Source organism: Hemicordylus capensis, chromosome 5 (assembly GCF_027244095.1).
Source record: "Hemicordylus capensis ecotype Gifberg chromosome 5, rHemCap1.1.pri, whole genome shotgun sequence".
Lineage (NCBI taxonomy): Eukaryota > Metazoa > Chordata > Lepidosauria > Squamata > Cordylidae > Hemicordylus > Hemicordylus capensis.
The window spans coordinates 163,266,881-163,283,244 of record NC_069661.1 but is presented as its reverse complement, the minus strand read 5'-3'; the positions used below and the strand labels follow the sequence as shown (position 1 = coordinate 163,283,244).

General features: G+C 38.6%; 1 protein-coding gene across 7 annotated transcripts in view; it reads left to right on the top strand.

The window, feature by feature from the left end:
* PLXNB2 (plexin B2) overlaps nucleotides 1-16,110 on the top strand; it is a 467,944-nt gene extending 451,834 nt beyond the window's left edge. For all 7 annotated transcript variants that reach the window (XM_053253237.1, XM_053253239.1, XM_053253232.1 and 4 more), the window contains 7 exons: nucleotides 3,929-4,083; nucleotides 7,269-7,429; nucleotides 8,322-8,469; nucleotides 10,088-10,152; nucleotides 11,789-11,864; nucleotides 13,057-13,131; nucleotides 13,756-16,110. In XM_053253237.1, coding sequence (XP_053109212.1) covers nucleotides 3,929-4,083; nucleotides 7,269-7,429; nucleotides 8,322-8,469; nucleotides 10,088-10,152; nucleotides 11,789-11,864; nucleotides 13,057-13,131; nucleotides 13,756-13,860 — 785 coding nt within the window. In that variant the 3' untranslated portion in view covers nucleotides 13,861-16,110. The remainder of the gene's footprint in view (nucleotides 1-3,928; nucleotides 4,084-7,268; nucleotides 7,430-8,321; nucleotides 8,470-10,087; nucleotides 10,153-11,788; nucleotides 11,865-13,056; nucleotides 13,132-13,755) is intronic.
* Nucleotides 16,111-16,364: the final 254 nt, after the last annotated feature.

The following is a 16,364-nucleotide window of genomic DNA, read 5'->3' as shown; positions in this document are numbered from 1 at the left end:
CTTAATCACCTCTTTCAACACAGTCATAATTGTTCAGCCCAGAGCATTGCAGGAGTCTTGGTAGTACAGAAGTTAAGCCACAACAGACACAAGAGTACACTGTGCCCTCTGCTATTGCTCCCAATTATTGTTTTTCACATGTTTTTGTGTGCTCAGCTCCTTGATCATGAGCTGTTTTCCTGTCCTTGTTTCCCTGGGAGGGTCTCATCCTGCTTGTTAGACGAAGCTGTTTCAACACCGGCTTTTTCCTGTGATAGGAGATGGCAGAGGCACATGGACCTTTTTGTTGTCCAGCTTTTCTCTCCTTACATGGGAGGAAACAAGCTGAGGATGAGAGCTTAGTTTTGGTATAGTTTGGTTTTATTTTAGTACATGTTGATACTTTCAAAATCTAATTTCTTAAATACAAAAAACTGGCCAAAGGTAATGAGCTTTTCAGAGTCCATATAAACCTAAATGAAATGTTGTCCTTATTTTTGCAAAATAAGTACTATGTTGTGAGGATAAATATAGCCATGTACACTGCTCAAGGCTTCTTGGAAGAAGTAGGCTATAAATGTATAATAAATACTGTAAAAATAAGTATACAGATGAGCTCCATTATCTGCAGGGTAATGAAACTGTGGATAAGGACACATTGGATCGGGCGGGAGGAGGGGTTAGCTCCTGAAGGTTGGGAAACCAGCAAAAATGGGGGGTGAAAGCAAAGTAAAGTGTCCTACTATGCTCTGCGGGCCTCTAGCTATCCAGCAATGCCCCCCAGAGGTGCAAATTATTCCATTATTCCACAGTTTTTCATGGTGGAGGGAGGTTTTTTAAAACTAAATGAGCTACAAAATGGCTTCCTTTTACAAATGGCAGCCATCTCCAAGCCACGGATATGTGAACATTGACCATTTGTTTTCCGCATATGCTGGGGTCGGGTGTCAATTACCTGACTGCAGAAATGCAAAACTGTGGATATCGTAGCTGCGGATAACAAGGTATGCATGTTTTCAAAACTTTTCTGTGTACAAAAGTGTTGCATAACAAGATATTCAAATCAGAGGCCATTTGAATCTTGTTTTGCTTCAAAAGAGGCTAAAAGCAGGATACTCACCACATATCTGCTGTGAGCCCTGTCAGGTAGCAAAGATGTCTAAGGAGTCATGGCAATGGCAGCTTGTATAACTTTCAAGCCACCCAGTGCTCTTTTTCACACAGGAAATGGCTTGCAGGGGGAATTTTCTAAAGGCAATTTTTCATCCCTGGCTAATACTTTTTTTCATTAGTGCTTAGGTCTTTTAGAATTATCCAGTGCCCGCTTGTTTATTTGAAAAGCTGTAAAATGCTAGAGAGCCAGGACAAAGCTATAGCCTACACTGACAATGATTTGTGAGGTTCTGTGTTGCATAAAAATACGAGAAATGTTTTTCTCCTGAAAAAAGCAGCAGGTTGTGATGAGGTCTGAATACAGAACCTACCCCTGCCAATTTTGCAGAAATAGCTTCTTGAAAAGGATTTTTGTATGCCTAGGTTTCATTTGGCTGCTTTACTGAAGTCATTTTATGTGAATCTAGGCAGTTTATGAAGTTGGTTTCCATTAATAATAATATGCAAAGAAAATGAATTTACATTCATTCCAAAAGGGAAAAGTAGAACAATGTCCAAATGGTTTGGTAACAGTTCTGCTTTCTTTTTTCCAGCAAGAGAAATGTGTTAGCTGGTTATAAGGTCTGGTGAATTAAGTGCAGTAATATTTCACATTTCAGATTGGTTTGTTGAAATGACTGGGAGTTGCAAAAACGTTCTGCTCCTGCAGTACTCTCATTTGTTTCAGTAGGACTTTTCAAAGAGGAATATGTTTGCATTCTACTTATGAAGTGAAGATTTGTTAGCCAGTCACAGAATGTTCTTATTCACATTAAGTTATATGTCAGTTCTTTTCATTAAATTAGTAATTTTAATGCAGTAATAGGTATATACGTAGCCCTTAAGAATGTTCAGAGTGCTTCGTGCAAGTTATCTCAGTGATCCTTATAATTTATCTATAAAGTGTAGATCAGGATTATAACCATGTTGCATTTAAGGGTGGGGAGACTGAAAGAAAGCAGCTTGCCTAATCCCATCTGGTAAGTTTGTGTGTGATTTTAACCAGAGGCTCTCCAGCTTACATTCCTATTCTCTATCTGTAGCAACTCGCTATAATCCTCAAATCTTCTCTAGTTTTCAATTTTTAAGATTTCCTTTGTAAATACACAAACACTTTAAATCTCATCTGCTGACAATCAAAAACGATCCTAAGATCAGACCCGCTATCAGTTAAATGTTTTTTCTGTATCCTTTTTTTTTCTGTGTGTGAACCAAGTTCCATTTGGGTGACTGAAACAGAAACGCTTCTAGAAATGTAGCTGCTGCAAATTAAGCATGTTTTTAAAACATAATTCATGTAGAAAAAAGTGGCCTTGAGCCAAACAAGCATAAACAGTTTAAAGTCCCAGGCATTAAACCCAATTCCGCATTTTCTAATTATTGTTCTTAGATTCAAGCTCCACAATTGTTACAGTGTCTGATGTCAAGGTGTTCAGCAGCTCCTGTTATGTGATGACCCTGGATCAGTTTCAGTTCATGACTCCTGAGGATGTGGACAAGTTTTTTGGAATGGTGTGGCCTACCACCTGCCCTCTTGATCCTTGCCCGACATGGCTTATATTATCTGGCAGGAAGGCTGTTGTAGAGGGCCTGATAGATACTATAAATGCTTCTCTGAGGGAGGGCAGGAGACTTCCTTGTCCTAAGGAGGCAATCCTTAGACTGCTTCTGAAGAAGCCTGCCTTGGATCCCTCAGAATTAAGCAACTACAGGCCTGTTCCCAACCTTCCATGGTTGGACAAGTTAATTAAGAAGGTGGTGGCCTCCCAGCTCCAGGCGGTCTTGGAGGAAACTGATTATCTAGACCCATTTCACACTGGCTTTCGTGCAGGCTGTGGGATAGAGACTGCCTTGGTTGGCCTGATGGATGATCTCCAATTGGGTGTTGACAGAGGGAGTTTGACTCTGCTGGTCCTTTTGGATCTCTCAGCGGTCTTCAATGCTATTGACCATAGTATCCTTCTGGAATGTCTGAGGGGATTGGGGGTGGGAGGCACTGCTTTGCAGTGGTTCTGCTCCTACCTTACGGGCAGATTCCAGATGGTGTCGCTTGGAGACTGTTGTTCTTCAAAATCTGAACTTTTGTATGGTGTGCCTCAGGGCTCCATATTGTCTCCGATGTTTTTTAACATCTGTATGAAACCACTGGAAGAGATTATCAGGAGATTTGGTGCAGGGTGTTATCAATATGCTGATGACACCCAAATCTATTTCTCCATGTCAGCATCATCAGAAGAAGGCATAACCTCCTTAAATGCCTGCCTGGAGGCAATGATAGGCTGGATGAGGAATAACAAACTGAGGCTAAATCCAGCTAAGGTAACCCATTATTGTGTGGTGATGTTCAGCTGCAGCCTTAGTATGTGCAGCATGACCAAATTACAGTTGTTTGTAGGGGACATAACATTGAGGCACATGACCCTTGTGCAATTAACCTTCAACCATGGTGGTATATTTATGCAGTTTCATAGATAAGATGTTCGATATTTGATTCTGCACTGGAGCTTGGAAATCTGGAATTCATATTATTTTTTTAAGATTGATTCAGTCTTTCACTATGGAAAATTAGAATATTTAAAACAAGAGTACTATAGAATAATTGTTGCATATTCATGGACTTTAATTTGGTATTCTTGTTTTTATAATATGCAAATGATATTAATTACAGGCAGCTAGATATGTATATTAGTTGCAGTACTATGGTATGTTATTTATGACATGGCCATCAGTGCTACATCAGTGAATTTAATTTTATTTGCACGGTGGCTTTAACATTTGTCGCTTTTGCTATTTTCAGGGCATGCATTATTGGAAGAAGAAAATAAAATCTGGCATCTGGTTCGGCCAGTAGATGAGGTTGATGAAGGTAAATCTAAAAGAGGGAGCATGAAAGAGAAAGAGAGAACCAAAGCTATTACAGAAATCTACCTGACAAGGCTCCTCTCTGTGAAGGTACAATTGAGACATCAAGTGCATGTTTATCATCCTTAGGGACACCTCTTTAATTTGCTAGACATAAATGAATAAAGTAATGAGTCACTGTGTGGAATTTTACTCCAGGTCTGAGGTTTACAATAAACATAATGACTTTATCTTTATGCTTCTAAGACTGCGTTTTGCAGTTCCAGAAGTAACAGGAATCACTATATGACTCCTATATGTCAAAGAGAGCCATAGCAGGGAGGTGGGAAATCCAGCATAGCCATCTAAGCAAATTCTTGCTGTTGGTCAGAGCATGCCACAAGACTAGCTGGCTTATAGTGGCATGACCTTCCAAAGAATGCAAATGCCATAGTATTCCAATCTAACCCTCTGGCATAAATATTTAGGAAACAAAAAGTCCTGGTAAGAACTAATCTGCATACTTACTTTTCACTATAATCTTAATTGATAATTACCATCTTCACAAGTTAACCCACTTCTACCTCAAACGTCCATGCATCTGCCATCTTGAATTAGGGTGGATGACAGTATCACAAACTATCCCATTGAGGTGTCCCTATGTGTACTAAACTGTACACATTTGTACTAAACACAACTGTACAAAATTTGGTCCAGATCGGTTAGGCGGTTCACAAGTTAGCTCATTTGCACCTCAAATGTTCACATGTCCACCATCTTCAACTGGGGTGGATGACATCATCACAAACTACACTATTGAGGTGTTCCTATATATCCCTGCAATTGTACCCCATTTGGTTCACGTTGGTCCAGGCATTGTGAAGTCAATGGGGGAAGAGAGAGAGCGAGAGCGCTCTGGGTGATCTCATAAGTGTACTTTCCTTAAGGAAAGTAGACTAAAAAATGCCCACCTCACTTCTACTTGCCTCTGCGTTTTTCCCCTTTCCCTACCTTTACTTATGTGAGTCTCCACTGCTTCTTCTAGCATTAAATGGTTTGCTGTTGAAGTGAGAAAGAAGTTAATTCAAGTCGTATATAGCTGACATCGTGTTCAGCTACATGCTGAAATCATGTGCAAGTTTTTCTCTACTGAGCTTAGAGGAGAAGTGTGGTTGCCTCAATGAGATAAAACCTTGCTCATGTGGAAGAAAAGTTCTGCTGGTTTGAATTTGCTTAATACAAAGTTGTGAGAATTAGATGGAATCTTGTATGTCCTTATGACTAGGATTGTAACCCAGTTAAAGAAATCTTAGTTGATTAATCATGTGAGTTTTGTTGGAGTAAGCTGAGGAATGAGTCAGTAGGGATGTGCGAACAGGTTTGATGTCGAACAGGTTCGACCTGGAACATGTTCGGTTTGATGGTCCGATATCGAACTGACTCCACCCCCCCCACTCCTGGTTCAGTTCATATTGGACCGAAACACACACATGGCCATTCAAAAATCACAAGAGGTTTTTTTGTGTGTTTTGTTTTAATTTTAGTTAAATAAATTTCACTAGATTCGGCCACGGGGAGGTCTCCAGAAGTTCCCCTTCCCCTGTCAACCTCCATTATGTGCCAAATTACCTTGTTTGGGTGGTATTCAGCCCATTCCAGGCCTCACTCCTGTGGTGGTGGCCATTTTGGAGGTCGCCATAGATGCCCAATGGGCTTCTGTGTGGCCTGGATCATGACCCAGGTCACACAGAGGCCCATCGGGCATATGCGCTGGCCTCCAAAATGGCCACTGCCACAGGGGTGAGGCCTGGAACAGGCTGAAGATCACCCAAACAGGGTGATTTGGCACATAATGGAGGCTGGCGGGGGGGACTTCTGGAGGAACACACACACCCCACAGCTGAATCTAAGCCCCCAGACTGGATAGCGGTGAGTGGAATTTATTTATTTTTAACTAATTTAAAAAAAAAAAAAACCTCACAAACCCCCACTGAACTGAACCAGAGGTGGTGGTTTGTGGGTTGGCAAAACCGAACATGCCTGGTCCAGTTTGAGTCCAATCTGGACTCGAACTGGGCTACCCGGTTTTGTGCATACCCCTATGAGTCAGTCAGTTAAATTTGTGTGTGAGAAAGAAAAGCATACTTTGTTTTAAGGTGATACTCACATATTGCTGTAATCTTCTTAGGAGAGGGTTTCCCCTTCTTTAGCACAAAAGGGAGTGCTTCTTTTTAGATGCTGCTTGCCATCTGCAGTTTTGTATTAAGAGCAAGTTTTTAAAAATTAAATTGGCTGACTGACTTCTTTATAAGCAGACTAACTGCTTATAAATATTTGTTTGACTTTAGACTCTAATGTTGCAGTCTTATATATCTTCACAAGAAAGCCATATTGACCAGAATATGCTTCCAATGTTAAAATTGTGAACTAATTTGCAGGAGCCATTTTCTAACATGCTTGCATTAACTTGGTTATAAGCATTGTAGCTGAATAGCTATTTCTTCCATACAGCTACTAGCTTTGTGTGGAGCCCATATAGACTGTGAAGGCTGTGATTTAGTACAACTGTGAGCTGACTTCCCATGCACCAAGACATGTGAAATCTGCTTTAAAAGATCTACAGGCAATATGAAAGTGCAGACAGGACCAGCTGGAATCTGGCCAGGCCAGGAATGAATTTCTGTGGGAGTTCATGGCTCATTGGCAAAGTAGCTGATTAGATGGCAAAACTCATCTGTGACTTTTGCATGTCCCAGTTAAATGTTAAGTTTTTTTTTAAAATACACCAACATATCTAGGTAGTCATTAGATACACATACTTCTTATTATAATTTATTAAGGTGTATGAAAAATAAATGGGAAGAAGCACAAACGCTCATAAAAGAATTATCAAAATGCATCCAGGAAGCATAATTGTAAATGCATTACTTTGACATCCATTCTCTTCTTCAGTTGTCTGTTTCAGAATATGCACTTCTGTGTTCCCTGAGCAACAATGCTGAAATCCCCACCTCTTTAAATAGAGCACAGTTTTATTTTTTCTGACCTCCCTGGATCGTTTTTTATGGCTGTTCATTTCATGTTGTTCGTAGCATTTACTACCCATTTATATATGAAAAATGCTTTACTTCAAGCTATTGTGATTCTTTGGTCGTTGGGGATAGAGTTCTGTACAGATGCCTATAAATCAGTTTAGAAAGCATTCTTGTATATTTGAAAGAATATTTGGAAAATGCTACACTTGCACTGTAAGTTGAATGTTTAATTTATTTTTTTTAATTTTAATTCTCCTTCAGGGTACACTTCAGCAGTTTGTAGATGACTTTTTTCACAGTGTACTTGACTCAAACCATGTTGTGCCCCCAGCTGTGAAATACTTCTTTGATTTTCTTGATGAGCAAGCAGAAAAGCATGATATCAAAGATGAGGATACAATCCACATCTGGAAGACAAACAGGTAAGCCGTGTGGGTATACCGGGAGGACAGAAGGGGTGGAAAACTCAGGAGAGTATCTGTCAGCATTGATTTTTTTTTAAATGCAGATGAAATAGGAATGAAGTAAGTTTTATGACATATGGAAGCTAGGTTCTTCCATTACTAGATATGGCAGGGGAAGGTGTATCGTTTCACTCAGAGCTTCATGTCACATAGCCAGCAATAGAAGCACTGTGCATACAAAGCAACTGTTTCGAGCAGCTGTTCATTGTACTTATGCCACCTAACTGAGGTTCTCTAAAACACGGAACAGTAATACTAAAAATGAGGACACGCAGCAGGAATGTTTTTGCAAAGTCACTGAAGGAGAAAGATGAGAGCATTTACAATAATTTAATTGGGAATGTTCCTTGCAGTAAAAGATACAGATGGACTAGTATATAAGGGCACACAGCACATTAGTTTGCAGACTTGATCTTTTTACTTTTGTCCTGATGATTTCCCTATATTTTCTGAAACTGGAATTTCTCATTTTTGCTGCTGCTTAGCACAGCATGAAGGATCTGAGCTTGAGCTGAGCAGTGAATCTGCATACCCCTAAGTGTTAAAAAACAAACAAAAAACCACTATTCAGTTTCTCTAAATAAGCTAACTTCCATTCATTCCATCTTGGACTTCTTTAGTATATAGTCATGGAATTGACATCTGTACCTATTTAGCAAAACCTTGGTTATAGTTTTGGTGTAAAATACAGAAGCACATTCTGGCTACTAATTCAAATTTAAGCGTACAATCAAACTGAAAAATGTTGTACAGAACATTAAAGCATAAATTTGCACATCAGGGTTTAATTTTCTACATGTACCTAAGCTCATTTAAAAAGGTTTGTCTTATTTCTTTGCTTTCTTAACAGCTTGCCACTTAGGTTTTGGGTGAACATATTGAAAAACCCTCATTTCATCTTTGATGTTCATGTTCATGAAGTAGTGGATGCTTCCTTGTCAGTCATTGCACAGACTTTCATGGATGCTTGCACAAGAACAGAGCACAAATTAAGCAGGGTAAGTGCTCTAGGTATTTGGGGAAGAATGTGAAAGACTATTATGACAATGTCACGGCAGTAGAAAATAGTGCATACATCCATTCATTTTGTCTTCGCTTGTAAGGATGCTTGTGCTCTTTCAGAGGTTCAGAGAAAATCCATTACTTAATCATCAATGGCACATATATTACTAGTTTACAATACATATGATTACAGTTTATCCAGGGGTGTAGCTATAATTGAGTGAAGGGGTTCAAAGAGCCTGGGCCCCCCAGCTGCACCCCTCCCTATTTTCTTCATTATCTCCCTCACTCAGAGGGACCGCCAGAGAGAGGGGTAAACACGGGCCCCCTCTCCCCTAGCTACACCCCTGAGTTTACCATATTTGTATTGCCTATAAAGTAATAGTTGTGTAGGTTGATGTTTGAAGGTTAATGTTTGTCTGTCATATCATACTTTTTCTAATGTGTAATCTCTCTTAGCCACTATTATTTTGAACACATACCACCTGTCCTATCCTATTTTAAACACTGCTGTGAGTTTTATTTCCATCCATTCATCTGCATATCTGGGCAGCAGACATAGCAAATCCCCCTAAAAATGTAGCCTCGTGAATTTCCCTCCTCTTTGTCCTTGCTATGATGAAGCAACTTTGTATGCAGAACATAAATATAGCCATCTGTAAGGTGAAGAGAAATTGGGTGATTCTAAAGAATATCCAGAACAAATTCAAATGTGCTTATAAAACCCTACATCACCATAGATCATTGACTAAAGGACAGGCTAGTCATGAAGTGAGCTGGAATTAGAGAAGGAAGAAATGGAAAGGTTTCTAGCCACTACTGCACTTGTATAAAGGCTATAACCAGAAGGTCATTTCACACACTCACTCATTTAAGGACCTTTTCTAGATATTATTGATGGATTGATTTGAAATATTTCTGTCCTGCCCCTCCAGCATGCGGCTTACAAGAAAAACACAATAAAATAAGCATAAGAACAAACCAGCAGTAAGACAAAATAGCCGCTAGGATTAAAACTGGAAGCCCATTTAAAACCAATTTTTCAATGCTACTTTTAAAAAGGAAAATTATCAGGTTTAAAAAGCTTCTCAAGGGGGAGAATGATGGAGCAGTTCTGGAAGGACATTCCAAAGATGACAGAGACTGGTGAAGGTGCCGTCTCCCCCACCCACCATACTGCACCTCTTGGGAATGCTCTGCCTCCGTCATTACACCTGGCACCTCCCCTATGAAAGTTAATCTTTGGATAAAAGTAGCTTTTATTTGCCTGGGCCTTTTAATTCTAGTTTATTTTCTGTTGCTGTTGGTTATTTACTAACTTTAATGCTAGACTGTATCATCTGCTGCTGCTTTCGTGTTTTTCATATGCCTGGCAGTGTCAATGCTCCGTGGTTTCAGAGAGGCATCTCTCCCAGCCATTCCTCAGATGTCATGGTTTGAACCTGGGACTTTATGCATGCCAACCAGGTGCTATTTCACTGAGCTGTGTCCTTTCCTTTATTTCCTGCACTGAAATTAAGAATATCCTACCATTACAAATATCTAACATTTCTAGCTAAAACCTCATATTAATTGGACTTGAAAAATCAATTTTGTTTGTCTTCCATTTTTCAGGATTCTCCAAGTAACAAGCTACTTTATGCAAAAGAGATCTCTAAGTATAAGAAGATGGTTGAAGAGTAAGTAGAAGAAATTTTTTCAGGTCTTTTTCACTTTTTCACTACTCCTTTTCTCACCAGGTGACCCATAAGAAATGTTTCCTGCATAAAACGGATAGGACAAACCTGTTGATTTTGTCACATCAGAAATGAACGTGGGAATTAGACAAAGGAAGACTGCATCTTCTGCCAGTAGTTTTCATTGGCATTTTTAAGGCAGGGAACTTGTATCTCTCTATAGGTCTCCAAAAGAGACATTCTAGACACCTGGAAGTGGTTTGAATACACACTTGCTGCATTTACTTTAAGGGCAAAGAATGTGTATTCAAATTACTTGCATCATACAGAATACTGCCTGTTATTGTACTAAGGTGGCTTCACTATAACATTTTGCTTTTTGGGTGCATGTTTTTGGAATTACTTCTGGGAACAAAATATACATAGAAAACAATGCAGCAGAATTTTTTAAAAAAATCAGCTTGAACTTTTCAAAACACAGCTGTGGAACAATGGCTGACATCCAGAGCAATAGAGTGAGGACACAGTGCATCTGCACTAGTCAGACCAAATCTGAAGTACTTTAAGGAGAATGTAGATAAACTGGGAAAAGTTTATGGAAGGGCAATGAAGATGGTGCGTTGCCTTTAAAAACAGGTCCTATTATCAAAGCTTGAAGACACTAGGTATGTTTAGCCTGGAGGAGAGAAGACAGGAAACATGCGAGTACCCTCAAATGCCTGAAGGGCTGTCAGATAGAGGGGCAGATCTAGTGGGCTAAGTTACAGGAGTGTAGATTTTGGTTGAACATTAAGAAAAGCTGTAAGAAGAGTTTGACATTGTAACCAATTAACTAGTATGGTGGTGGGCTCTCCCTCACTGGAGGTCTTCAAGCAGAGGCACGGCAGCCTTCTGTTGGGGGAGGCTCAAGCTCTGGATTTCTTGCATTGAGCAGGCATTTAGACTAGATGGCCTCCAAGACTCTGTCGTATTCTAAGGATCTATGATTTCTCTGTTTAGATGCTTTTGTGGGTTTCACAAAAAGCTTGACTTGATGCTTAGGGGAGGTTTTCATTAAAAGTTTGTTTATGAACACATTTGTGTTTTCCCTTCAAACATTTTCCAGGCAACTTAAAATTAAAACACTGAAACCATTAAAGATGAAACAGCAAAACATGTAGCATAAAACCACTAGAAATTCAGGACTAAACCTGCTGTTAGAATAAAAAGGTGTTCGCTTGGCATTGAATTCTGTAGGCAGGACACCACCACCTACAAAGCCCTCTCTCTGGTCATGACCAAGTTTATTCCAGCAATGCCCTTAGCATCTGGGCAGGCTGATGTGGAGGTTGGCAGTTCTCCCATTTAGTTGAAGCGGTGCTGTCCATGATGCAATGCATAGCCTGTTGAAATAAATGGGTATTTATTAAGCATGCAGGAGCATGCTTAATGGATTGTGCCTATTGCATGTTTAACTACAGAAGAAACAATAACGGTCCATTTGGCACAGCAAGGCATTACTGATGGGATACTGCATTAAATAAACCTTTGATCAAGTTGTACCTTTCAGAAGAATGTTGTAACACCACTGCAAAGCTTAACTGTATAAAAATAAATATTGTATCACTTCAGCTAAATGATTATTTTGCTTTGTTTGTAGTTATTACAGAGGTATTCGCCAAATGGTGCAAGTCAGTGACCAAGACATGAATACACATTTAGCAGAAATTTCTAGGGTAAGTATAAAATTGGAACTCTTTCCCTTGGAACTGGGGAAAAGAGAACTCTGGATACACAGTTTTATTTTCAGGTTTATTTTTTTAACCATATTTGCAGCTTTCTGCTACAAAGTCCAGTGAGAAATGCTGCCTTTTTCTGAAGTCATTTGAATTAGTTTCCATACAGTTATGGAGTTGCTTGTGAATTATTTATTTTAGAAGATATTCAAACATTCAGGTAGTTTCCCCAAATTCATTTTAAGAGTTTTTGTGTGTGCATGCCTTTTCATGCCAGCATGCAAGCTTTTGTTGCTAATAAACAGATGTTTGTTTTTTTTAAGGGATTTCTAAGGGATTTCTAAGAGGTTTACTGAATTAAGTGGCACCAAAAAAGATAGAGAAAAAGACAAAAAAGACATCCAAATTAATGTTGTGTACACACAAAAATTTCACGTTTACAATGGGGGAAGCGGGATTTTTTGCCAACCCTCAAAGACGTCTTCCTGGAAGGAACAGAGGACTGCAGAAGAAAGGGGGAATCAGCAAAAAAAAAAAAATCACTCCTTCGAACATGCAAAATGTAATTCAATGTGTATAGCATTTGTCTAGATGCCAGCCAGCATTCTTACAATGTGTTAAGGCCATGGGGAAATTACAACAGTTTAAAACTGCTCTGCTTACTGAATATCCCACATTATCAAGAATATCAAAAGAATATATTTTTAAATTTCTTCTCAGATAAATGGAGATCAATTTTTGCTCTCTGTGTGTGGTATTTTGTTTTTGCTTTACTCTGACTTACATTTTTTCAATTCTGAGTCCTCAAGATTGTAAATCAGATGAAACTAATTTGGATGAGTGAGATTTGCACTATTTGGCACATATCCCTTATATGGCCTGTAGACATATCGGCCAAATCTGTGATTTGACTAAGACTGCTCCTCGCAGTATAGATATTCCACCCTCTATGATGGGGAATGCACTGTGATGGGTGTAACAGATCCAGCAAGCAGCTTTGACTTGGGACTTGTGGAAATTGTTGGTTTCACTTACTCACCAAACCAGACAGCTAGTAAAAGATTTAGGAACCAATACTGGAATATGGAGAAACCATTTCCTTTGTATCTGGTGCTCCTGTGTTTCATTTTAAAGTTCTCGCACAGTCAAGACTATGCCCTGAAAGATTTTTTCCCCCTTTTCTATTTAATAGGCACATACAGACTCATTAAACACCCTTGTGGCTTTGCACCAGCTCTACCAGTATACTAACAAATACTATGATGAGGTAAGTTTCCAGCATAGCTTTATGATGTTCTAAAAAGGGTCACCAGCAAGGAGCAACTTTCAAAAACTAGCTACTAGGCTTCTGGCCTGTGAATTCCTTGCTTACCTGGTACTTGACTGCAGTTCTGATAGTGAGGTGCTGCTACTTGAAATGTTTAAAACCAAACGATGCCCAAGAGAATCCAAAAAGATGCCCATAAAAAGATAGCAGCTCTCACAGATGCTTGTTCATTATCAAAATTGGACATTAGAATGGAAAACCTTTCATTTCATTATTTCATTCTTGTTGAACTATGTCAGTAGAGCCATGCACAATTATCCATCACGAATGGACAGTAAAAAATAATAATAATAATAATAATAATAATAATAATTTGTTGTTGTTGTTGTTGTTGTTATTTGGTTGGAAGGCTTGGTAGAACAATATCATCCCAAATGGTGCTCTCTGCTGGTTATTTTTATCTGCTAAACTGTACCGTGGTCAAGCAAGGTTCTTTGAAATCCATAGGACTTGTTTCCTGTAAATCTATATAGGATCAGGAAATTGAAAGAGAACCCAAATATCTGGTATAGCACCTTGTTAGCATGCCTTGCCCTGAATTCTGATCTCTTTATTTTCTTCCAGATCATAAATGCACTTGAAGAAGACCCAGCTGCACAAAAAATGCAGCTTGCTTTTCGGTTACAACAGATAGCAGCTGCGTTAGAGAATAAAGTGACTGACCTTTGATATGAAAGCTGCAATAAAGAAGTCTGGTGACTTGGTTTGAAGATGTGTAAATTCATTCTTCCTTAAAAGGAAATAGGGTTCTATTTTTTAATGTGTAATTACGACTTTAAATGAAAAACAAAAGAATTCATTTTTTTATAGCAAAGCTGTTATGTAAAGAGTTTTTACTGTAAATTATGCTTCTAATTAAAATGTTGTGTTGTGTGTAAATGAATTTCCAGTGGGAAATGAGGGAAGTCCTTAGGGGAAGGGGTGGGTAAAGTTATAGTTCATTTAATCAAATAGTACAATCTTGAAGCATCAGCATTTTAGAATTCATTATGCTAGTTAATTCATGTCCTATAGCATTCTTTATACTTTAAGCAATATTTGTACTAGAAAAGTGATAGCATATTGGAAAAAATAATGCAATATCCCCTTTTGATTTCAGTAATTGGAAATATTTTTTTTACTCTTTTGAAAACATTGTCTCTATTCTGCTCATAATGAGTAGAATAAAAGACAGACCTGCTGTGACTTTTCTGTGACATTGCAATGGATTTTTAGTATCATGCAAAGTGCTAAAAACAAAGGTTGTTACTCAGCCCTCGTGTTCATTTTTCCAAAGTGGACAAACAACATACTGTAGATTAATTGAGATGGTTTGATCCTTTAACTGGGAATATGCATATATCCCTAAGGATATACACCTTTTAAAAAATGTGTGCTTCGGCATAGAATTCAGATGTGAGGGACACGCAGAGTGCCCAATATTAAGTGATGGACAAAGATCACTGGGTACTTCCAAACAGCCCAGACTGGTCCAGTGTGCCACTGGAAACAAGGCGGCTGGGAATAGACCATCTCTTTCTCTAGGATTTTGTTTACACCACCATTGCTCTTTGTGTTTGCCACAAAAGAAAATACTTTGGGGGAAGTCTGTGGTGAGCCAAAGCAAAGCCAATTTTGGCTGTATAAAGGTACAATGTGACATGCAGAGCTGCTTTAAAGATAGCAAGGGAGGGTAGTAAAGGTTTATTACCCAAGGCCCAAAAATACCTGGATCGGAGTCTGGTGAGCTTGTAGACTGCCCTAATAAGGGAGTCTCTTATCCTGCAGAATGGCAAGTTCTAATCTGATTCAGAAATCGTGGCAAGTCAAATCAACCTTTCAAAGGTTTTCTTTATGTTCTTTTTTAATTGTTAGTTTTATTATATATGCTAATGTGCCTTACTTGTACTAATTATGTGGATCTGAATGGTTTTGTAAAGAGAATCATATCAAAAATATTTATGTGTGGTTTGATGACTTTTGTGAGAATCATGACCAGCAGGATGCCTGTAATTAGCTTCTTGCCAATAGTGTGCTGTTCAACATGAGTCAAATATGTATATCTTTTATTGGAATGGTTCATAGGATTTTTTTAAAATGAATCTTCACACAATCTTAGGAAGATCACTATTTTTTTTAAGGAAAAAAAAACCCTGTGTTTGTACTATAAAGTACTCGTAAGAAATCTCATGCCCTGTCTAACCTAAACACCACTTGAGCCTTGGAATGCTGCAGTGAATAGAATAATCAGCATTAACATATAGCTGTGGAAATTAAAATAACTTGTCAAAGATATAATGTGTGTTTACAATATTAGTCAGCTTCCGGGCAATTTGATAAAGCTTGGTACATTATCTTAAATTGCTTATGTTGCACAAAAATCAACCTTTGTTACATTTATTTCTTACCATAAGTTTTGGCAGTTCAGTGGCATTTTCATATAGCACTGCCAAGACAGCTCATTTCTGTTTTTTGTTGCTCTGTTTCTATCCTTCTACACTTTCAACTCTCTGGGCTCTTAAGACAGTAACAGAGTTCTGGTTGCTGTGTCTCCCTGTAATGGAGTTAATTTAACCTACTTTTAAATTACTTTTCATCATCAAATAGATCTGTAGTCTCTCTCCAATTTCTTTGGAGTCAGTCACTGGCTGCTTAACTCTCATCACAAAGCCTATTGGCAAAACTGGGTGTCACTGCTCATGTATTTCCTTTTATATGTAACATTTGCTTTCTTCTCTGTATACAGCTCAGCACATTTGGAATGTAAGGAATTATATGTGTTTGGATTGGTTTACCTAAGAATTCTGTGTCAAAACTAAACTTCTGTACTTGCCTTCTGTCTTATCAACAAAGATATCCAAACTTGCTAACCTGTTTTTATTTTGTCATTTGTAAATCCTGTTAATTGTAAATCAAATACATTTTTTCCACAAAGTGCCATACTTGAATTGCCTAAATTCGTTCTTCATTTATTTGAAGTCTGGATAGAGCTGTGGTACAGTTTAGGGTGGCTTTCAGCAAGTTTCCCCGCATGGGTCATTTCATTATCTGATGCTCTGGTGAATTTCCTGTAATGTTTGGGAAGTAACTTCTTGTTGGGGATTCTCTCTGGTAGGAGAAACCCTTTTTCATTATAGCAGAGAGCACAGAGGCACAACACAGCAGAATTTAGTTAGGCATGCGTGTATGCTGAG